General features: G+C 42.7%; 1 protein-coding gene across 1 annotated transcript in view; it reads right to left on the bottom strand.

Moving 5' to 3' along the window:
- LOC144823881 (mucin-2-like) overlaps positions 1-24,622 on the bottom strand; it is a 1,553,567-nt gene that overhangs the window by 913,899 nt on the left and 615,046 nt on the right. Inside the window, exon 10 of the mRNA XM_078682769.1 lies at positions 7,247-7,385. Coding sequence (XP_078538895.1) covers positions 7,247-7,385 — 139 coding nt within the window. The remainder of the gene's footprint in view (positions 1-7,246; positions 7,386-24,622) is intronic.

Raw genomic sequence — 24,622 nt, 5'->3', positions numbered from 1 at the left:
GGATTTGTGTAAAACAGTACCTGAAAGCAGAGGGGACAGAGTCTATGCCAGACCGGGTCGTCCAGGAGGCATGGCAGATGAAGGTCAGTTGACAAAGAGGCTTCAAGTACGGTCACAGAGATTCGGTAACTCAGCCAGAGCCACCGGGATGCTGAAGATGACAGATTCCTTCCATTCAACCAACTGTGTCGGTAAGGGTCGTTATAGCTGGGACAGACTTGTCGATAGAACCTTTTGATGTGTCAGACTCAGTCAATATGAGTCGATTTTGGCAACCGATGCGGTACCGTGTGATGAAGTGTTGCAGTGACACATGCACAGGGGTTTGGTTGAAGGGCGTTCTACGAGGGATGCTGGCCTCAATTTGATGACTGGGCTACTCAGGCCTCGGAGAAATGCAGGACCACCACCTGTGTTGCTGAGCCTTTTGGAGTCTGGGGGAGCCCAAGAACGGCAGACAGGTTGATCTTGTTGCGGTGCCTGCAGATGCAGGGGAGTGACTGTTTCACTCCAAGAGAAATTCCATTGAATGTCTTTAGATGTCCACAGGCCCGGGACGGAACCTGTATGGAGCACGGACACTGATGGTGCAGCGAGCTGCAGGATGACAAGGTCAGGAGCAGGAGAGTCTTCTCAGTCGCATAGGATGTTACGATCAGTCTGGCATGGTCAGCGCGGCTTGGCCAGGATGTTGGCCAGGAAGTTGAAGTGGAGTTGGAATTGAATCGAATCTCACAACAAATCTAGGGACTCACCTACAGGTAAGCCCTCAAGTACCCTAAGGAAAGGGTTGGGACGATGAGCGGGAGCCAAAGGCTCCCTGAGCTGGTTTGAACTGGACAATGCAAGGATGGCACCAAATGTGCCCCTCAAACAGAACAGAGTGAGTGGCACTGGCAAGCCTCCCACCCTGCTCCAATACACTTAACTTTGTCTGGGAGGTGGTCACATCTCCCTGTGACAGGATACCTATTGCTCTGCCTGCTCTGCTTGAGCTTGGCTCAGCAGCAGCAGGCGGGAATAGGGTCTCTGGTCGGCAGCAGCCATGTTGTGCTGTCAGATCTAGAAGACTGGTACCGGAAGCACTGAAGGCCTCCCATAGCAGCTTTACAGTGCATGGAATGCTATCTCCTACACCGTTTTCGGTGTGGGGGTTGATTTCAACATGCTTGATACCAAACATAACTGGGTTTGTTACAGCCAGTTTAGAGATGGTCATCACGTAAAGGCCACTCTGTATCACAATGGCTGATGGACTTACAACCCTGGGAGAAGGGACTCCAAAGGTTGTAGGGGTGCTCTGACCTTAGATATAGGGAAACCTATATCTGTCGTAAGTGCTGCTAGCACCAGCTTACACAGGCTGCAATGGCAGGCCTGTAGTTACAGTTTGAAGGTTTCCTTATGGGTGGCATTACATATTCTGCAGTCCATGGGGGACCCCTAGTGTACTTAGGCCCTAGGTACCTTAGTACCATATACTAGGGACTTACTAGGATACACCCTCAGCCAATTCAGCATGTATCAAGGTACTCACCATCAGTGTTCCCAGGAAGCTGCGCGCCTGTGCGCGCGGGCACATCTCTCCTTCAGAGCATGCAGTGTCCTATTTGTAGCGCGCACACAGCAGAACTCTCGAAGCGTTCGCATCAACAGGAGAGGCAGGAGGTATGTTTGCTTTTTTATGGCAGCCTGTGCACGCATTTAGCAGTAAGAAGTGTAAAGAAGCTCGTTCACCTGCTGCATATCATTTCCTAATGGGGCTCGTCTGGAGGCTGATTGTGGGCCATTGGGAAAATATTTCTGATAATTGTAGCACATGACGGTGCTGCGAATAACAGGAATACTTTCACAAAGGCCCACAATCAGCTGACAGCCGCACTCCATTAAAGAAATGAAATGTAGCAAGTCCAAAACCACGACGTGTGCTTTACATCTCGTGCTTTTGGACTTGATGCATGATTTTTGTTAGTGGAGCGCGGCTGCGGGCTGATTGTGAGCTTTTGTGAAAATATACCTGTTAATTGCAGTGCATGATGGTGCTGCAATTAACAGAAATACTTTCACAAAGGCCTTCATTCTGGCCCTTAGCCGCGCCGCAAGAAGTCCTGAAATAAAAAAATAAAAAAAAGGATGCTCTTTAATCGATTTGCTTTACAAGGTTTGGGGAAGTTCTTGTGTCTATGTTTTCATAGAGAAAGTTAGTGAGTGATTTTTAATTAATCTATGCGAACAGCAACGATTCAATTGTATTCGAGACCTTACATTCTCACAAAAAATGTTTTTAAACACCTACGTAGATTTATTTGCGTGGCACTGGCTTCAGTCTTTGAACACTCTCCAGAAGTCTCTGAGTTTGACAATCCAGACAACAAGTCACACGGAACAACAACAACAACGCACATCAGCAAAGCAAACAACAGAAGGTGGAGTTAAGATCTCTTACTGCCCAATGGTTACAATTGTTAACCATTTATTTTCATTTGGCGACCACAGCAAACAAACTGCATTGTGGCTATGTTACCACTAGAGAGCAGCCTATACAGTGCATTGAAGGTATCGTCTATCTCTTGTTATTGTGCCAGGCTGTGGCGTTTTGTAATTTGTTTTGGGCTGATGGAAACTATTAAATCAATTAATAAAGTCCGACTCTATAATGAGCAGGTTGTACTTTAATATTTTAATATAAAAAGGCCCGGGTTAAAAGCCTATATGAAATGTATGTCTGTTACGAATAGAATTGTTTGTTTGTACCTTTTATATGTTTACATTCCTGGAAAATCTTATTTTTTTACTTAAATATCGTTAACAAATGCCACCCAAACACATAGGCGTGAGTGGATTTAATTGTCACCAGTAGGCACTTTTACAAACATGCCAGAAAATTAGCCATCCGTTAGATTAAATATATTTTATTAATCCTGGTCTGGGGCAACAAGTTAATGAAATAAAGCCCGAGTTGTATGACTGGCACGAGTTTCTTTTTGATTGAAATTTGATGGCAAGGTATATTAGTGATTTGTCCTTTAGGCGAAAGACTTAGTGTAAAGTATTTAGTCGGTAGGTAAATCTGTGTGCTTTAACTAGCCCCGGCCATTACCTTGAGTGAGCAAGGAGTAACACCCCTACGGAAGTGTGAGAATTGTGTGCACACACACACACACAAACTTGTATGTATGTGTGCATTATGTGTCGTGTCCAAGCATCACATCAACATAGTCAGTAAACTCAATAAGTAAATCAAATGGCCATTGCACACAGTGGCATAGGGGGGAGGCGACTAGAGTTTTGGGGGCGGCGGTGCGCCCCCTCTTACTTGCACTATCGCGGAGCAACAGTCACAGGCACCGTGCTGCCCCCCCCTCACCTGCGGCCGTCGCAGGGCAGCAAACGCCTCAACACCCAGGGGTACCAAAAGATCTATCTACGCCAACGACTGCACACAAGATCTGGAACCTCTCATCACTGATTGCACTACTGAATATTGACCTCCAAAATATCCTGGTACAAGAATATCGAGGACAGAATATCCGAAGGTAAGTGCTTGTAGGGAGTTATAAATTTACTATTCCTAACTCCACATCTGCGCAACTCGTGATTTCTTGGGGGATTTCTTTTTGTCCTCGGTATTGTGCGCAATCAACATCATCAAATAACTTTCTTCGGTTATTTGTTCCAAATCATCAAAGTATACAAAAAGAAAAATATGGGCGGGGCTTCCACGCCACTTCTAAAAAATACCCTGATAGAGCATGCACCGCTTTGCGCTGCAATGCCAGGAAAGACCTAAAAACATGCATCAAGTCCAAAAGCATGACTTGCACAGCTGCTATGTGTGACTTTTAATAATTTCAGTGATTACTAGAGACACTGTAGTTTGACGTGGTGTTCGTAAAATGGCTGAAGTGGTCTAGGCAGTTCTTTTCCGCCTTTAAAAAAGTCGCCTATGGTGCGCTGTTGCTCCTCGATCTTACCCATTAGATTGGAATGCCTGGCTTTTATGAATGTCTACCATGTACAGTCTGATAATAACATATAATAATGATGGATAAGCTTTATATACAAAACATTTGCAGCCTCTGCTGAAAATCGGAACATGATATATGAACGGCTGCATGGTGTTGGATGTATGGTTCAGAATTGAAGATATGCTTCATATTCCTAAAGGGTCTACCTTTCTGTCAGATGCTCAGAAGGTTACTGATATTGAAAAAATAAGATGGCTTCCCCCCTTTCTTTAGATGCTGCACCCACGCGCGTGTTCTGGTTCCTGTGCACCTAACCTTGGCTGCAGCGCACAGAGACCTTACACTGCCGCACACAGAGGAAAAAAAATCCTCACCATAGCTAATTTAAGGAGGAAGTGAATGGGGTCCTGATTAGCAGGATCCTAGTCAGAATAGTTAAAAAAACAGTAGACCACAAGCAAAATGTGGGGGTAACCATGAAAGCAGATCCTACTTGCCTACATTTGGCTGTTGGAATTATCTTGAGTAAGGTAACATTTGACTTCTTCCATGATAATACTGCTATTCAAAGCAGTATCCAACATATTGCTCTAATATTTTGGCAAACTCCATTGTTGGATTGTGATTCAATTAGGCATAAATCTGAGTGTCCAGAACATGTTTGTTAATGTTCTGTTTGTAAAAATAAGTATCCCTAATTACTAGCACTCCTGCTCTGTCAGCCTTCTGACAAGTAATGCCAGGGTTCACTGCTATGTTTTTAATGATTCCACATTCTTTTCTTGTTAAATTACAAAATGTAGTACTACGCTGTTGAATTTTTAATTTCTTACTTTATTGTTTGACTAGGATTTTATAATACACCTTTTACAACATATTGATTTTATGAGTCGAGCAAGCTGTGATATACATGAGGTGTAGTTTTTAGGTGTAACAAGGAATTTATTGCATGACCCATTCATTGTTTTTCTAACGCATGTGGTGTCACCATCATTGTGTACTTTTTATAATGAAGTTGCGGCATGATACAGTAAATTATTCACTTGAGTTTTCAAATACACATTGCTTTATTGTCTTTGTACACTCATTTCTATTGGGCTTGTACACAATTCGTTATGTAATTTTGAGGTTTCCGCACTAAGGGGGTCATTAAGATGGCAGGCGTACTTTGTTCGCCCGCCATCCTATCGTGAAATGGGACCGCCCGCCATAAGGGCGGGGCTCCCGTGGGGTCCATTAGGATGCGCCCGCCACAGTGGTGGGCACATCCTGCATTCCTGACATTGTGGCGGGTGGTGAACTCAGCACCACCCGCCACAATGCCAGGAAGGCATGTTGTGCACTTCCATGCACAACATGGCATGCACCACGCGGTGTCTGCCATGCTGTGCATGGAACTGTGTACCCCCCATGTGCAGCCCCCAGAGTCCCTGGGGGCCTGCAACAGGCACCCACAAGCAATTCCTGCATGCCGCATGTTTCCGCCCCATGGTAATATGGCTGGCGGTGTCTAACAGACACCGGCACCATATTAAACTCTTTTCCGCCTGGTCGACTTGTTGACCGGGCGGAAAAGAGGCAGATGGTCTTTCTGTCCACCGCGGTCCCCCCCGCCATAGTAATATGGAGGGGAGAAATGGGTGGCGGGCAGGGATAGATCTTGGCAGATTGCCACCGCCATGCGGGCTTTTGCGATCCGCCTGAGATCCTAATGGGTCCCTAAGTGTGTTTAGAATAAGGGTACCTACTATTACCACTATGTGAATTTTCATCACCCTGGCTGTTCCTAATTCTTTCAAGCAATTTATCATTTTTTGAACATGTGCTCTTTGTTGGATATTATAGGTTTTTTCCCTACTAATATCTTTTTATAGGCTTGCATCCCCAGATGAAGGGTAACTCCAGCCCAAAATGTATTGGGATGATCGATTTGCGAATGAAGAGAATATTCTGATGCTCATTTGAATAAGAATCATCTAAGATTGAAAGATAAAAGATTTAAAGTTGAGAAATTACCCAATTAGAAATTAATGATTTAAATAAATGTCATCATTGTGAATCAACCTATGAGTTAATTTGGTGATCAATGTCAATACTCTCGCTGTTGGGATCATTGGCAGTGCACCTAGGGGACATTCCCCAGTGAGGGGAATGCAATTTATGTTATTTATTGCTATGCTTCTGAGATCAGAAAATGGTACCCTTCTGCACGCTGAACTTTAATACCTGCCTTAACATTTGAAAAATGCAGGAGTGTGGCTTTACAAAGAAAATGTTCTGAATTATCTCCAGAGGCCCTCTGCTCATACAGTCATAATCCTCAAGTGAACTGGTCACATTACAATGACAATCTCTTTCTGCTGGCTTTCAAAGTGAGAAAAAACTTGTTTCAAAACACTTAGAATTCTTCACAAGAGTTTACCCACAGGTACCAAATTACAGCTGGAAGCTTTTTTAACATCACAAGCAAGCCAGAATTCTGGTGTTTGTCTCCCACCAACTACTGGTGATATGTATGATAGTGGCAGTGGGAGTTGACAGCATAAGTGAGGTTCGTCCCTCTGGAATCTGCTCCACCTTACTTCACCAGAGGCAGATAGACTACTTTATGGCAGTTGTTGACAACTGTTTTGTTTACATGCTACTAATAAGTACTAAGGCATTTGGAAGCTGCTATCTCACCTCTGACTTTAGACTTCTTCATTGCTCCATGCTATATGTAAAACGGTTAGCGAAATAAATAAATACATTGAAAAATGAAGTAACAAGATATGGGAAATGTATGGATTACAACTAGCAATAGTCAGCGCTTTAAGTACCCAAACAGAAGTACTGATGGAGTAATGAGAACTGTTGTGATAAAGTTTTTATAATTCTCAACCTGTTTTATCATCTAGACATAGATTAGGTCAACCCTGATGTTCTGGAACTTGTGATTTTTTTGGGCATAGGACCTGTAGTATTAAAACCTTATGGAAGATTGCTTCTGATACAAAGGGTTTAATGGTGAAAACATGCAGTATCACATATTTATAGCAGGGAGCCTGTGATAATAAAGTGGAAAAAACTCGGGTGACCTGGATGTTAAGGTTTCATAGTAAAGAATGTGCTTTTGTGTTATGGATTCATAGCAGGGAGCATGAGTTGACTCACATATTGCATTTTACATTATGCATTGTAATTGCAAACAATTACACTTTATAGCGTTGAGTTAGATAAGATGTATCTTCATTGGCATTTCCATGCAAAAATTGAAGTCATATAATTTAGCCGTGTACCTGAGTCAGGACATATTTACAATCTCCATTAAAGTTGTATTGTACGTTGTCAAAGGTGGTAATGAATAAGCTTCCTTCCACAGAGCATAAGCTTGGACATGGACGTTTTTCACAATTCCACTGACCTCCTTCGCAGATACTGAAACAAAAAACACACTTATTGAATGTCTTGAACCAAATGGAGGGGGAAAATACACCTCACACAAAGACACATGATTCCGTATTGTCAACACTTAGGACCTGATTCACAGAGCCACTTACAGGTCAAAATAGCTTCATGTATGCTGCTAATGCCCACAGAAGAATACCTATTCAGGCATAGGTGGTTTTACTAATGCATCTTTGTGGGTAAAGAGTGAAAGGGCAAAGGTGTGATTTACGTTTAGAGTTTGTGAACAGCCACAGACTCATGAGTTCCTTGGACTTAAATAACTCACCTCCAACTCTTTCCCATTAGGGAACTGGTGAAACGTTAACGTCAGCGAATGCCCCGGTTACATACCAGCAATTTTCATTACTCCTAGTCCTGGTCTTCCTTGATGCAGTCCTTACACTTGAGATACATCTCCCCTCTGGTAGAACTAATTCTGTAGCTAAAGCAAAAAGTCCCTCAAAGGTGGGATCTATTACCTAGGAACCACCACACAAGGCAGGAACCAATAACATAGCTTACTGTAACACGCCATGCAAAAGAAACATGGAATATACAAACCAACTTGAAATAATCAATTGCCATTCCTGGATTGGGGAGGGGTGTGGGACGGGGGTGTTGCTCAGGACTGCATTAAGGAAGATCAGAACTCTGAGTAATTAAGATTACTGGTAAGTAAACAGGCATTCCGGCCTTGCTTGTCTTCCTGGATGCAGTCCTTATGTTTGAGACAATACCCCAGCTATCCACTGATTAATTACAGGCATAATTTAAAGAGAAAACACAGTACCTCAGAGTTTTTAAACAACCTGGGTTTATCACATCATGCACTTGACCTGTAGGGCCATGCAACCTTAGGACAAGCTTCTGCTACTATCTAAAAAAGAGGAGACATTCCCACATAATTGCAAATGATAGTGGGAAGTATAAGTGTTATGGGATTTCCAAGTAGCAGCAGCTCAAACATCCCTCAAGGAGTCTTTCCTAAAAGCTATCCAAGCGATAGAAACCCTTCTAGTAAAGCAACTGTGCACCTGAGGAGGAGCAGAAGATCCTGAAACCTTATATTCTCTCATATTTGTAGACCTAATCCACCTATAAATTGTGACAGTAGAAGGGCGAGAGCCCTTATGAGGGAGACCAAACATGACAAAAATTGAGTCCACTTTCTGGAAGGAAGAGGTACACACATATAAAATATTCAAAACCCTACAAAGGTCAAGATAATGCAAAGCCACCTCTTTAGCCGAAGAGGGGCTTGTAAAGAAAACTGGCGGAACCATTTCCTCCAATCAGTGAATTACAAAGGAATCTTGTGTAGGAAACCAAGGTCTGGTTGAAGCATCACCTTATCTGAAACAACATGGATAAACGGGGAAACTGAAATTAAAGCCCCAATCTTCCCTACCCGTCTGCCTGAACACACACCATCAAAAAGGAACAGAACCAAGATGCACAAAGGGATGACAATTCAAAGCCTAGCGCACCAAATGCACATTATCTGAAAAAGCACAAGGGGCCCCCTGTAAAGTGGATAAAACCCTAACAAGGAAAACAACTCAATTGGAAAAAAGGACTGGCACTGGGCAAAGGTACTACTTATTCAGTTGTGCAGCAAATGTATCATGGATATCCAAACATGAATATACTTTACACAATTTATTTCATAGAAATATACCTTTTTTATTTCTTTTTTTTGTCTTCACGGTTATTTAGTTGATATCACAATATTTTAAAAAGTCATACATACATGTAATATAAAGCTCATATGGTTAGAAAAACGTTCACAAGTCTTTTTCTGTATAAATATGACCACACAGAAAGATAAACAACAACATTTCATCTTATTGTATAGTGCAAGGGAATAATAATCTCAACAATGCAACTCGTTGTGGTTTGCACTTATTATAGGAAAAACACTGGTTACAAAAATTGGTTATCACCAACGGGTTTCGGTGTTAAACCTTTACATACCCAACCCACCCAAACATAACTTTGCCTTCACAAGTTGCTAGGCTGACAGTAAGGCCATTCCACACACTATCATACAATTATGCTGACATTCTATTTGCATATTCAAACTCAACATTCTTTTAACCACGCTTTTTGTAAGATATACCACTTATTAGGTTATATCCCTATATGTAGATACCTAGAGGGTCTATTCTTAGTATAAGGCCTAATAAGTTTTCAATTTTGTCTTTATTGCATATTTCAATATAGTTTGACTTGACACCTTTGTCAAATTTATACTATTTCATACACATAATCATATACATATTTTCAAGATCACCGTACAATTAAGTACGAACTTTAATTACACCAGATAGTTAATGCATAACAACTAACATCTTTGCAGCTTATATTTAATTGTTGCTCCTAATAAACATTGATTTATATATAATCTGCCTTGGAGTGTCATGGCGATTAGGATATTCTCTAATAATATTCCATATTCAGATAGAGTGTTGTTCTCTATTTTCATCAGTTTTCCCTTCTTTAATCATTTCTGTATGTGACTATGTAGGCTTCATTAAAATAGTTGCCTTTTCAGCTTTAAAACTCATAGGATTAGAAAATCGGTCCTGGAACCTACATAGCATTCGATTATTGTTCGAGGTACTTCTAAAATGGCCGCCTCATTTGCCTATTATCTGGCTGACATAAGCTCGGGCTCGAGTCTTATGTTATATTCGAATTCATTTTTCCTAATTCATGCTTTCATGCTTTTTATAATAAAAAGATTTGTTTACACAAGTTGCCGATTTAGCAACAGGTTTTATATGACTAGAATATCGGTCTTGGACATACTAATAATAGTATGCAAAAATTACTGGTGGAGGTATCGCTAACATGTCTGCCTTATTTGTTGTAAAACTGACCGACATAAGCTCAGATACGAGTCTTATGGGTTTGTGTATTCGGATTTCGATCGGCAATATTCTTATAAACCATACGTAGTATTACCAATATGGTGGCCGTGTTTTGTTTACAAACTTAACCGACAGACTCACTTAGATGACGTCATCGCATAACGTCGTCGCATAACAAGAGGTATATTTTTTCAGGAAGAAATGAGGATCGGTTGAGATCCCACTTCATTCTGGTCCGGTGAGGTGAAGTTCACCGTCATGTCTGATACAGGTGAGCCTATTCTTTATTAGATGCCGAGACAAGACACATATCAGTATCCTTGGTTTGCACTGTCTCTCTAATGTAAAATAAAAGTGAGCTTTCACTTATTTAGACAATAGCATTCGAAACAGGATTTTACTTTAAACTTTACGATACAAAGAGCATTTGCATCTTCTCGCCACATATAATTCCAGTGAGGCGTGATCATCCATCTCTAGTTTATTGTTAATACGGAATATTACCACTTTATATGCAATTCCTAGCAACTGTTTATCTCGAGTGTGGTGCCTTCTTTTTCAATTAGAGGGTGACCATTCATTTATTGGCACATTACATCTCCCATATGCGCCCTAGATTTGCATATATATAGATCAATTTGCCGCCAGTGCTGTTTTACCCTAACCTTAAGATATGAGGGGATGACCATCAGTTTTACAGTATATCGCATTATTTATACACGTTCTAATGCTTATAGATATATACTGGCTTTAGTTTGAATATGGAATATTGCCATTACTCAGGTAAACTCCACAAATTGCCGTATTTGAGTGTATCAGTCTCTTAAAAATTGAGAGGATGTACCATTAGCTCCTGGACACTTCGAACTACATACAGGGTTTTTAGATGTTATTGTATACACTAGCATATCTAGAGTTCGTGCTCTTCTCTAGACAAGAGAGAGTGAAGATTAGCTATTGGGTAGCCTGCGCCATTTACATGTGTTTCAAGCTTAACATGTACATATCGATACAACCTTATCGTGCTTTCATGCAATTTACATTGCATTACTGTTTGGTTTTTACAACAGAGTAACATACTTTTGAATTGGCTATTTACATTTACAGCTAGCTAAAACCTCCATCAGATAGAGCGACCTTTATATATCGTATTGCTGCCTTTTTCTTAACAGGCTCCATTCTGCTGTATCTTGGATGAAATTCACATTAGAAGAATCAATCCTTTTTTACCATTAACTTCTTAGGAGCTATCTTGTGTGACATTCTTTCACACTATAAGCAACCTGCAGAATATTCAGGAGGTGAGTACATCATACAAGTTCCATCTATACTCTACACTTCCTAGCTTGCTTTTTAGAGTTTTTCTTGTAATTGAAACTAATAGATAATCTACTTCTATGAACTTTGTTACAGCTGTAAAGTTGGAGGTTCTCATCAAGAAAAGTTTAGAAATAACCGCACAGGTGCCATAACACATGAACATCTACAACCATAGTATCCATAAGACTTAGGTAAGAATGGATATAGAATAGCTTCCATTTACAGAACTATGATCAAGAGAGATTTTTAATATTTTGGGGAAAATCATGAGGTATTCATTCTTTTGACAGTGATATTGGCAATAACTCACAGATGTCTGGGTAGTGAGTTGCCTTATAAACAACATTCTGAACATAACGAGTGAAAGAAAGATATAAGAAAAGAAATTTAAGGTTAACCCTTTTTGGTAAGTTGCTTTAGAAAGTCTCACCAAATCATTTGGTAGATATTTAAACAGTAACGACTACTCATCTGTAAACTGTAGGTTCTTATGCACTGGAACTTAAGAGGAAATATGAAATAAAGGCAAAATTGCAAATTTATTAGGCCTTACACGAGGAATAGACCCTATAGGTATCTACATATAGAGATATAACGTAATAAGTGGTATATCTTACAAAAAGCGTGGTTGAAAGAATGTTGAGTTTGAATATGCAAATACAATGTCAGCATAATTGTATGAGTGGAATGGCCTTAATGTCAGCCTAGCTACTTTGTGAAGCCTGAGTTATGTGGGGTTGGGTTGGGTATGTAATCTATTGTTAGATACGTTAATTAATTGAGTGCTGTTTGTATTGTATCATGGACATTTTTCTAAGTTGATTCTTTTTCTTTTTTAGTATGCAACTGGTAGGAACACCCTGAGGAAGGTTTAACACCGAAACGCGTTGGTGACAAACAATTTTTGTAACCAGTGTTTTTCCTATAACAAGTGTAAACCACAACGAGTTGCATTGTTGAGATTATTATTCCCTTGCACTATACAATAAGATGAAATGTTGTTGTTTATCTTTCTGTGTGGTCATATTTATATAGAAAAAGACTTGTGAAAGTTTTTCTTAACATATATTACATGTATGTATGACTTTTAAAAATATTTTGCTATCAACTAAATAACCGTGAAGAGAAAAAAAAGAAATAAAAAAGATATATTTTTATAAAATAAATTGTGTAAAGTATATACATGTTTGGATATCCATGATACATTTGCTGCACAACTGAATATGTAGCACCTTTGCCCAGTGCAAGTCCTTTTTTTGCAATTAAGCACCAAATGCACATTCCAGAGGGTAACTGAAGAATAGAAAACAGGTCTCTGCAGAGAGAAACTTCAAAAGAGAAGGGATGTCAAAGGAGCAACCTCAGAAAGATCATCCCCCCTGAAAGCATGAATTGCTGCCTACTGGGTTCTAATGGTAGAAACTGCCAACCCCAAAGTGAAACCATCCTGTAAAAAATCCAAAATTTAATTGGAGCACAAGCCACTGGATTAAACTTCCTAGATCAACACCATTTATCAAACTGCTCGAGTGATGATCGGAAGCATTGTGAGTAAAGGCTTCATGAGATAATTGGATGAAATGTGCCGCTACCTCCAAAAATCGCGGTGCCAATTGAGTTCCTGTTCAGCAACCAAACTCCCAGATTGAGGCACCATAGGGAGGCTAGTGACAGGATCAGTTGACTTAAGGGAGAAGGATGAAGGAAACACCCAAGAGGGACACAGAGAGGGGCATAAAGGTCTTCACAACCATCTTGGAAATACTAGAAGAACCTGAGTGTGTTGCCACTGGTTTTTGAAATACCCTGGGTAATAAAGGAATTTGAGGGAATAAGTACAGGAGACCCCCTTGCCAGAGGATTGAAAGAGCACCCATTGACCAGACTCTCAGCGAAGGAACTAAGGAACGAATTGTGGAAAGAGGGCATTGCTTTCTGTTACAATCAGATTCTGGCGTGGTGTCCCAAACCTCTGTGATATCTTTTGGTACACCCAGAGAGAGAGGCACAGAGAGATCGTAGAAAACTTCCCACTGACTTGGTCAGCAGGCTCATTGTCCTTCCTCTGAAGATAAACTGCAGTCAGATAGAGTAGATTCTGCTCTAACCACAACCCAATCTCCCCGGTTAGCAGAAAGAGGAACAGAATCATCCCTCTTGACATAAGCAAGATCTTGTTACCTGGTTGTCCATCTGGACACACACCCACCCTGATCTTTGATTAATGGGAGGATTTAAACAGGGCGGCCCCCACTGCAGCAAACTCCTTCCATTTGGAGGAAAAAAGTGACTCCCCCTGTTCCAAATCCCCTGAGCGCTGAGATTCCCCATTACTGTACATCACCACAAACATCGATTGACCACAAGGGTGTTGACTCAACTATTGGCTCCTGTTCAACCACCACTGCCTGTCCTGACAGCTTTTGGGGTTGACAGGAACTTGTGCATTAAAGTCCTGGCACACCGGGCTCCAGTGCCATAAAGTGTGATTAATTAAAGGAATAAAGGTGTATGTGGCTCCAAGGGACCAGAGCCAGAGTCAAAGCCATCTCCCCCTGACTCTACAGCCACAGTCTCGCTGGAGCCTTTGGGAGTGCTAAAAGAGCTGAAAGGCAGCCGCGGTCGGTAGGGGAGTACCTGCCGGGGGGTGACATGGGGAGGGCAGGGTGGGGGTTAGTAATGTATGGAAAATGGAGGTTTGCAGGTAAGCAAACATATAAATAAATCAAACGAATTTCGTTGCGTGCACTGCATCCCCAAATGCAATGCAGTGCGCGCAACAAAATTAGTTTGATTTATTTAAATGTTTACTTACCTGCAAACCTACATTATCCATACATTACTAACCCCCACCCTGCCCCTCTCCCTCCCCACGTCACCGCCCCGGAAGGTACTCCCCTACCGACCGCGGCTGCTGAATGGTGCAAACCCCTGTTTGTCTCACTGAGCAGGAGCCACAAAGACTTATCCTAAATCTAATCTAAACAGGGCTTCATTAAACTGAAGAGACAGGGAAGTCTGCAGGTAGTGCTTGGTGTAGTTGAGCAAAAAATCATGTTTGAGGAGTAGGATAAAAACCTCTTCAATGTTGTGGAAGGCCTTAGAGGGAGAAGAAGTGGCAATTAACCAATCGTTGAGGGAAGGAAACACTAGAATACCTCAAGAATGTAAAATAACCACAAGTGGAGCCAGATGTTTGATAAAAATTAATTGCTGCACGACAAGGTTGAATGGGAGAGAACAAAACTAAAATTGCTGGTTGTCCACTGTAAACCTCAGAACCTGCTGGTGGAGAGGAAAATTTGGGTTGTGTAAATACCCATCCATCATGCCCAAAGATGCCAGAAACTATCCCTTTGACAGCAGAGGAAAGATAATTTGAAGTGTGACTATCTTGAATGTTTAGGGAACCAAGAAACTATTCAAAGCCTTTAGGTCCAAGACTGCCTGAAACTCTCTTGACAATATCTATACCAGTAAATTTATTGGAATAAAATCCATGGCCCTGCTTTCCTGTTTATCCAGAATCTTTTGAATGCCATTCAAGAGAGCCTGAATGAGAATCATACCCGTTGGAAGAGGAGTGTTCCTGAATGACTGTCCTGGTTTTTCTGAAAACTCGAAATGATACCTCTGGTGGCCACTGTCAATGGGTCCTCCCCCTACACCTGTTAGCAAGGTGAGGAACCTGGGAGTCATGTTTGATGACCGTCTCACTTTCCTCCCTCATGCTAACCAGATCACCTCCTCGGCATTCTATAAGTTACGACTTATAAAGAAGATTCTCCCTTTTCTTCCGGCTTCAGCAGGCAAAACCTTGATCACGTCCCTGGTTCTGTCCACCTTGGATTACTTCAATGCTCTCTTCCTGAACACACAAGAAAGAGTTCTCAACAAAATGCAAGTCATCCAAAACGCCGCTGCCAGACTTCTGGGTAATGTCCCCAAGTTTCAATCAGTATCGGGAACTATCAGAGAACTCCACTGGCTTTCCATCAGGAATAGAATAAAATTCAAAACTCTTTGCATTGTCTATAAGGCTTTGCATAACCAGGGACCAGCCTTTCTCATTCAACAACTTACTCCCTACCGTCCCATCCGGTCCTTGCGATCCTCCAATCTGTACGAGTTGGTGGTACCCCGCACCAAACTAGTCTCTTGGGGTGATAGAAGATTCCCCGTGTCAGCACCTAAGCTCTGGAACACTTTGCCACCAGCCATTAAAAATAGTCCATCTCTCTGGTCTTTTCGAAAGCTCCTTAAAACCTGGCTTTTTAATCAATGATCCCTCTTCCTATCATGGGTGAATACAGCAGATACTTAGCGCCGAGATGCCCACGGGCCTTCGTTCGCGCTCTAAAAGTGTTATAAATAAATAAATAAATAAATAATAAATACCTCTTGCAGACTACTTGAATTGCCCAGGCACCCAAGACATCCTGTTGCCAATGGATTTGGAACCCAAGAAGGCACCCCCAAAAGATATGATCCCAGATAGTCAGGTCATGAGAGGATTAGGGTTAGCCGCAGTGGAGGAGGGTTGGATTGGATGTGTCGAGATTCGGGATGCCATGACCCCTACCTTGAAAGGGCTTGTTAGAACCTTTCAATGGACATGAAGGAGAAGCCTTTTCATAGGTAAAACCCCTGTCTTTAGCCATGGACTGGAGCCTGCAATTTCTTATTTTCCACCGACTTCTTTATCATCTCTTCTAACTGGTGTCCGGAAAGATTGGAATCTTGGAAGGGCAACTTCATCAGAACAACCTTTTGTATATCATCAGCCTTTCAGTTGTGCCTCCATAAATGCCAGTGGGCAGAAATTGCAGCTCAGAAGTAGCTGCTGATGCACACAAGTTGTCTAATGACAGGTCAGAAAGAAAATGGAATTGAGAGATAAAAGAGTTAAACAATGTATGCTCTCAGACATGCGATTCACTAAAGCTTGGAAGTCTTTAAGAAGGGACTGAATTGTGTTGTGTATGTGTTGGGGTAAATGCAGAAGTTATCTGCCCAATAATAATGTTTTACTGCCTCATTTACTTTCTTATCTACTGAATTTGGATGGGAAGCATCTTCTGACACCATGTTACTCTGTGTGAACATGCTGTCTATTAGCTTCTTCACTTTTACAACTGATGGAAACCCCTCTGTAAATTTGTCTACGGAATACCAACATGTAAATAATCTAGGAAAAGAAGATTTGTCCACTTCCTTTCACTAATGGGGCAGGACCCATCATTTAGCAATATGCAAGGGCACCGTTTCGGGTTCCACCTGCTGATAATTGTCTAAAAAAACGTCCTCATCAGCTGAGGGCCTGTTGTTGGAAAACCCAGGTTCTAGCTCAAGTGTTGCAGGAAAACATCCAAATCAGACCCCAGAACAATGGACTTCTTTGATTTTCCTCATCGGGGTCATCTCTAGGCTCATATAGATCTTGCCTGGGGATCATAGGCAGTGGCTGCCCCTCTCAAGCTCTAAAAGCTGCCTCTAAAGCTTCAATCATGGCATCCATGCAAGGATTGCATTGAGGATTGAAATGAGAACACATACTACTCCTTTAAAGGCTCCATAATAAACTCCTAGCACAAGCAGAAAGGTCAAATTTAAAGCTCCGACCGCTCTGGATTCCAAAAACATGAAGCAGGAAACTGATAAACTTCCTGTTTCATGATCAGTTTCCTAGAAAACCAAACCTCATGACAGCATCCAGAGAGGTAGGGCAAGAAGGAGTGCTGCCTATAACTCCAGAATTGCAAAAAACACAATTGATGGACAGAATGTAGAACAATGTCATACATTCATCCCAGTACAAGGATCTTGGCCTAAATCCATCGTTTTTTTGCACTCCACACCACCCTGGGTTAGACACGGGCTATATGCAAATCAGCTCTGACCCTGTGCCTCATGGGAACAGTCCAGTCCGAACTACCAAGCCATGTCTTTCCCAGACCGGAATCAAGCATCCAACGACCGGTTTCTGGCTATCAGCCTTCATCAGCCTGGATAGCTTGATTCCAGTGGTGTGGAGAGCATGGGACTCACGTCTGAGCATACCCAGCCCACTCGGGGTGAAAATTGCAAAAAACACAATTGATGGACAGAATGTAGAACAATGTCATACATTCATCCCAGTACAAGGATCTGGGCCTAAATCCATCGTTTTTTTGCACTCCACACCACCCTGGGTTAGACACTGGCTATATGCAAATCAGCTCTGACCCTGTGCCTCATGGGAACAGTCCAGTCCGAACTACCAAGCCATGTCTTTCCCAGACCGGAATCAAACTTCCAAGGGCCGGTTTCTGGCTATCAGCCTTCATCAGCCTGAATAGCTTGATTCCAGTGGTGTGGAGAGCATGTGACTCACGTCTGAGCATACCCAGCCCACTCGGGGTGAAAATTGCAAAAAACACAATTGATGGACAGAACGTAGAACAATGTCATACATTCATCCCAGTACAAGGATCTGGGCCTAAATCCATCGTTTTTTTGCACTCCACACCACCCTGGGTTAGACACTGGCTATATGCAAATCAGCTCTGACCCTGTGCCTCATGGGAACAATCCAGTCCGAACTACCAAGCCATGTCTTTCCCAGACCGGAATCAAGCATCCAAGGACCGGTTTCTGGCTATCAGCCTTCATCAGCCTGGATAGCTTGATTCCAGTGGTGTGGAGAGCAGGGGACTCACGTCTGAGCATACCCAGCCCACTCGGGGTGAAAATTGCAAAAAACACAATTGATGGACAGAATGTAGAACAATGTCGTACATTCATCCCAGTACAAGGATTTGGGCCTAAATCCATCGTTTTTTTGCACTCCACACCACCCTGGGTTAGACACTGGCTATATGCAAATCAGCTCTGACCCTGTGCCTCATGGGAACAGTCCAGTCCGAACTACCAAGCCATGTCTTTCCCAGACCGGAATCAAGCATCCAAGGACCGGTTTCTGGCTATCAGCCTTCATCAGCCTGGATAGCTTGATTCCAGTGGTGTGGAGAGCATGGGACTCACGTCTGAGCATACCCAGCCCACTCGGGGTGAAAATTGCAAAAAACACAATTGATGGACAGAATGTAGAACAATGTCATACATTCATCCCAGTACAAGGATCTGGGCCTAAATCCATCGTTTTTTTGCACTCCACACCACCCTGGGTTAGACACTGGCTATATGCAAATCAGCTCTGACCCTGTGCCTCATGGGAACAGTCCAGTCCGAACTACCAAGCCATGTCTTTCCCAGACCGGAATCAAGCATCCAAGGACCGGTTTCTGGCTATCAGCCTTCATCAGCCTGGATAGCTTGATTCCAGCGGTGTGGAGAGCATGGGACTCACGTCTGAGCATACCCAGCCCACTCGGGACGAAAATTGCAAAAAACACAATTGATGGACAGAATGTAGAACAATGTCATAAAATTCATCCCAGTACAAGGATCTGGGCCTAAATCCATCGTTTTTTTGCACTCCACACCACCCTGGGTTAGACACTGGCTATATGCAAATCAGCTCTGACCCTGTGCCTCATGGGAACAGTCCAGTCCGAACTACCAAGCCATGTCTTTCCCAGACCGGAATCAAGCATCCAAGGACCGGTTTCTGGCTATCAGCCTTCATCAGCCTGGATAGCTTGATTCCAGTGGGGTGGAGAGCATGGGACTCACGTCTGAGCATACCCAGCCCACTCGGGGTGAAAATTGCAAAAAACACAATTGATGGACAGAATGTAGAACAATGTCATACATTCATCCCAGTACAAGGATCTGGGCCTAAATCCATCGTTTTTTTGCACTCCACACCACCCTGGGTTAGACACTGGCTATATGCAAATCAGCTCTGACCCTGTGCCTCATGGGAACAGTCCAGTCCGAACTACCAAGCCATGTCTTTCCCAGACCGGAATCAAGCATCCAAGGACCGGTTTACAATAACACATAATAACACGGCTCACAATAACAGCAGGCAGACTGTTCCTATTCTGTTAGTGACCAAAGGCTGTTGGCATCTCTAGGCACCTGCAAAGGTGCTCAAACACACCTTATCTCTAGTACAGCAGTATGCTGTAAAAGGAGCATGAAGAATTCCTTTCTGCAGTTTTGAGGTAACATGAAAGATTGTTTTTCTAAAAATGTAAATCTATTCAAACTGCAAGCACAGTCTTTATAGACTTTAGTACAAGAGCAACACATGAACTGCAGGAGAATCCCAGTAAGTCCAAGAGCTGTTTCTTTAATGTAATGATATACTTTTTCTGTTACTTAACCTTGAAAAAATGCCCCACCCTTCATACTGAGTGCGGGAAGCTGACAATAGCACATCTATGTTACATGGCATCTGTACTAAAGCCGCCTAACTGGTTGTTTTCAAAAGCCTGTATAATTAACAACACCACTGCAACCAATACCACCATCTCCACCAATACCACCATCACCAAAAATACCCCCACTAATACCACGGCCATCTCCACCACCAATAACACCACCACCAATACCACCAGCTCAGCGACTCTCGTTTACTAGTAGTAGCAGGGGCACTGTACGAGGCTGCAGCCAAGACCATCCCTCCCTCCATCCATGTCTGGCATCAAGCACAGGCCGCCCTGCACTAGGAGGTAAAGCCAGGGCCCTACTACAGCTGGAGTGTTTTTTATTAGGCCAAAGATAGCAATGACATTACGCAATGCCACACCGCCGACTCAAATCACGGAAAGGGCAGGAACTACCCCCCCCCCCTCCCACTCTTCCTCCTGAGTTACAACAGTGTAGTCACAGAGCAAAATGTGTTGGAGCGCTTTGTTATTGTTTATAGCTCAGATCATATGTAACTCTCACTTCACACTTTGTGTCTGTGACGTTGCAGGCCAGTCTCTTCCTCTGATATTTACAATCTAACAAGCGGTAGAAAAGGCCTTTTATTTTAATGCAATAGGTCTTGCATTTGCGAGTGTTTAAGCTATTAGTATTGTAAATGACAATACCTTTTATTTATGCTTGAAACCCCAAAACACAAATAAAAGGCAATGTAATTTACAATGCCAATAGCTCAAACTCCTGTGAATGCGAGACCTATTGCATTGTAAATGCTTGTTGTTATTTGCTCCTGATTCTATGCCATTACTCCCTAGTCTTGTGCATGTCCCACCCAGAAGCATTTTGGCATCAATATTCTTGAGGGACTCTTTTTTGAGTCTAGACTGGGTGCAGTTTTAGCTGCCTCTCCAGACTTATGTAAAAGATAATGTATAAATCATAACATATATAGACCTGGCTTTGCTTGCAGGCCTTGCAGATAAGCTACTGCTCCACAGCCTGTTCTCATGCTTTGGGGCAGTGAGAGCACCCGCCAGCTCCGCTCCGCAGACCACACCCTCGCCACTGCCCCCCGCATCCGAAGAGCGACCTCCGGTGGCAGATCCTTCTCCCACCTCGCCGCCAAGACCTGGAACACCCTCCCCATTCACCTACGGCAGACCCAGGACCTGCTGACCTTCCGAAGTCTCCTCAAGACATGGCTCTTCGAACAGTAGGGGCACGTCTACCACCCGACCCCAGAGCCTCGAGACCCTCACGGGTATATAGTGCGCTCTACAAATGCTATGATTGATTGATTGATTGATTGATTGAAAGCAGTTGACTTGTCCAAGACTTTTTCTTGGCCAGTGGACAACATGTGGAACTTTACACAATCTGCTGGCCATCATCCTCGGAAAACTTTCACCTGGCTGCTTGAGCACTTCCTGCCCAAGCAACAAGCCTTTGTTTCCATGGGTCTCTTTCTGCTCTTTCCCTGCCTTGACGCTTCCTCAAATGTCTCCCACCGTAGTTGTTTAGGAGAGAGAGTCGCTCCACAATTTACTCTTCCTTCATGAGTCACTGTTGGGGCAAGGAAGTAAATTGTCATCGATAAAGGGATCTGTTACTCTTGGCTGAGAGGCTGACAGCACTACAGTAGAGCACCATGAACAGAGGGGAGTCACCTCCACTACTCATCCCTCGCCACTTATGTGGACATGGTAAACTGGAAGCAGCGGTCGGACCCGCCGAAGCTGTGCACCAGAGGCAGCATCTGTAGAGACTCATGACAGGATGTTATGAAACGTGAACAAACACATACTATGAATACAATTGTTGATATTTACTATTGTAAGTGTGATCAACACTGTGGCTTGTGGCCCTTGCTGTCCTTCAGTTTATTTCATCATAGTTCCAAACTGAAAGTTATTGATAGTAGGCCGAAATGATTCAGCTGTCACAAATGATGTCCTAACTACCTGAGGCATTTCAAAGAACACCTTCAATATCTATGTTATAAACATTTCCTAATGGCGTTTTTTGACACAATGAGATAGGTTGCTGTTGATCGGATGAAGTGAAAAAAGCCTAAAACTCCTACGATGAATTAAGCTGTCAAAGGAAACCCCGGGTTTAGCAAACTGCCCAGCTCGGTTATTTAGAGAGAGACACTTGCTGGTCATGAAGTTGAGCGAAGGCTTTGGCTATGTCGCAAGGATTCAAGGAAAAACAATGCACAGAAAAAGAAGAATATGCTTTTTCTAGTTAGCACTTTCTGCAAGATGGTAAGATGGTAAGATTGTGAAGGCACTGCTATTTACTGTATATGTGTGCGTGTGTGCCTGTAGGTATTTTTGTCTCTATGTGTTTATGTGCCCCCAAAAAGTCCCCTACAGTGGACCTGATCTATTTGCTTTGTCAATGCTTGTTTTGTTTTAGATTGTCAGTCCATGGAATTGCACGATTTTCGTATCTCTCTGAATCAATCCTTTGCTTCCTGGCTAGTGTCCTGTCTATCCTGCTCGAATATATGACGTTATTCCGCATACAATCATCCCGCATACCATCATCCCGCATTTTTCATTCCGAACATACTGTTAGGCCGCAAACTAAAAGAACTAAAACTTTTAGAACGAATATGCCTTTAGCACGCATGCCTTTACAACGTAAAAGCATGCATGTTAAAGGTATACTCATTGTAAAAGTTTTAAAGGTAAGTGAAAGTACACTACCCTACCATACACTACCAAACACTACCCTACACTACCCTACACTACAGTCCTTTTACTACATTTACACTACCCAGCACGACCCCCCAACACTACCATTAAGCACTTTACCACAAACACTACAACAGTACCTTAATACACTACCCCCAGCATGACCCTACACAACACTACAATACTACACTAAACCACTACACCCCAGCATGACCCTACACTACACAAACACTACAACACTACCCTTAACCCTAAAATACTACACCCCAGCATGACCCTACACTACACAAACACTACAACACTACCCTAAACCCTAAAACACTACCCCCAGCATGACCCTACAATACACAAACACTACAACACTACCCTAAACCCTAAAACACTACCCCCAGCATGACCCTACACTACAACACTACCCAAAACCCTAAACCACTACACCCCAGCATGACCCTACACTACACAAACACTACAACACTACCATAAACCCTAAAATACTACACCCCAGCGTGACCCTACACTACACAAACACTACAACACTACCCTAAACCCTCAAACACTACACCCCAGCATGATCCTACACTACACAAACACTACAACACTACCCTAAACTACCACAAACACTACAACACTACCCTAACCCCTGTTACACTGCCCCCAGCACGACTCTACACTACACTAACACAACACTACACTACACAATCACTACCCCCAACTCAACTTTACACTACACTAACACAACACTATACTACACAAACACTACCCCAGCACGACCCCCGCCCCTAAAAAATAAACCCAAACCCCCTTACCTCTCTCGTTAACAACGCAAATGCATTTACCATACATGCCTTTACAACATATTTCGTTGTAAAGGCATGCGTGATAAAAGCACATGCGTTTTAAAAAAATGCGGGATAATGGTATGCGGGATAAATGACATTGCGTTTTAAAAGTATGCGGCCTAATAGCATGCGGGATAAAAAATGCGGGATAAGGGTTGATTACCATCCTGCTCCCATACCACTTTCAGAGAAAGTTTTATTTTGTATTTACCTGGGCCTGCAAAGTTCATCTGGACTGCGTGCTTCCTGTATAGCTTGGCTTGGCTGCTACCATCATTTTTATGGCTTTGCTTTCACTTTTCTCTTTTTTTTTTTGGTCTAGCATGATCTTCTGCCACGATGTAAAGGTAAATTAAATCTGAATGCATGCACCCATCATGCTGCAAGTATGTGCATGCTTATCGATGTATGTATGTACTTTGGCAGACATCCTGGAATGGATTATCTTGAATAGAAAACCCATTCTAAGATTGTCAGCCATGCTTCTGAATTGCTCTTGACACATTCACTGGTATGCAGTTGTTAAAAAAAAATTGCCAACATCCTATAACCTGGACTTTTACACCCAAGACACATTGGCTTTGCCAATGCTTGTATGTTTAGCTCACTATTCTAGATAGCTTGATCTGTCTTTAGGCAAACGTCTTGTTTTTTAGTACATAACAGACTTAAAGCAGGGTTTGTCTCTGCCCAGTGTACATATTTGGAAGGCTTTGCTGTCTGTCTCAAGTGTCTGCTCTTGAATCCATGGCTTTCCTCTCTATTCTTGTCTTCGTCATACTCATGAGCATTTCCTCCTACTATTATTACTATTTTTTCACAGCTGCAAAGTGCTACCAAATCACTGAGCGGCATATTATCAAGAAACCGGCGTTAAAATTATCGCCGCTTTATCGGCAGAAAACTGCCGCTAAAGCGGTGATAATGGGCTTGATAATATGCCCTTGGGAATTCCAATAGAAGCCCATGTTCTCGTGTCAACATAGGATTCTATTGGAATTCTCCAGCGCATATTATCAAGCCCATTATGGCCACTTTAGCGCCAGTTTTCTGACGATAATGCAGCGATAATTTTAATGCCGTGCTTGTTAATATGCCCCCGACTTCCTTGGTTTTTCCACTCTGTTTTGACCCTCTGCCGCCTGACGGGTGCTTCGCTTCATGCCCTCCTC

Source organism: Lissotriton helveticus, chromosome 3_1 (assembly GCF_964261635.1).
Source record: "Lissotriton helveticus chromosome 3_1, aLisHel1.1, whole genome shotgun sequence".
NCBI lineage: Eukaryota > Metazoa > Chordata > Amphibia > Caudata > Salamandridae > Lissotriton > Lissotriton helveticus.
Note: the sequence above shows the minus strand (reverse complement) of the source record. Positions and strands in the feature narration are given on the sequence as shown.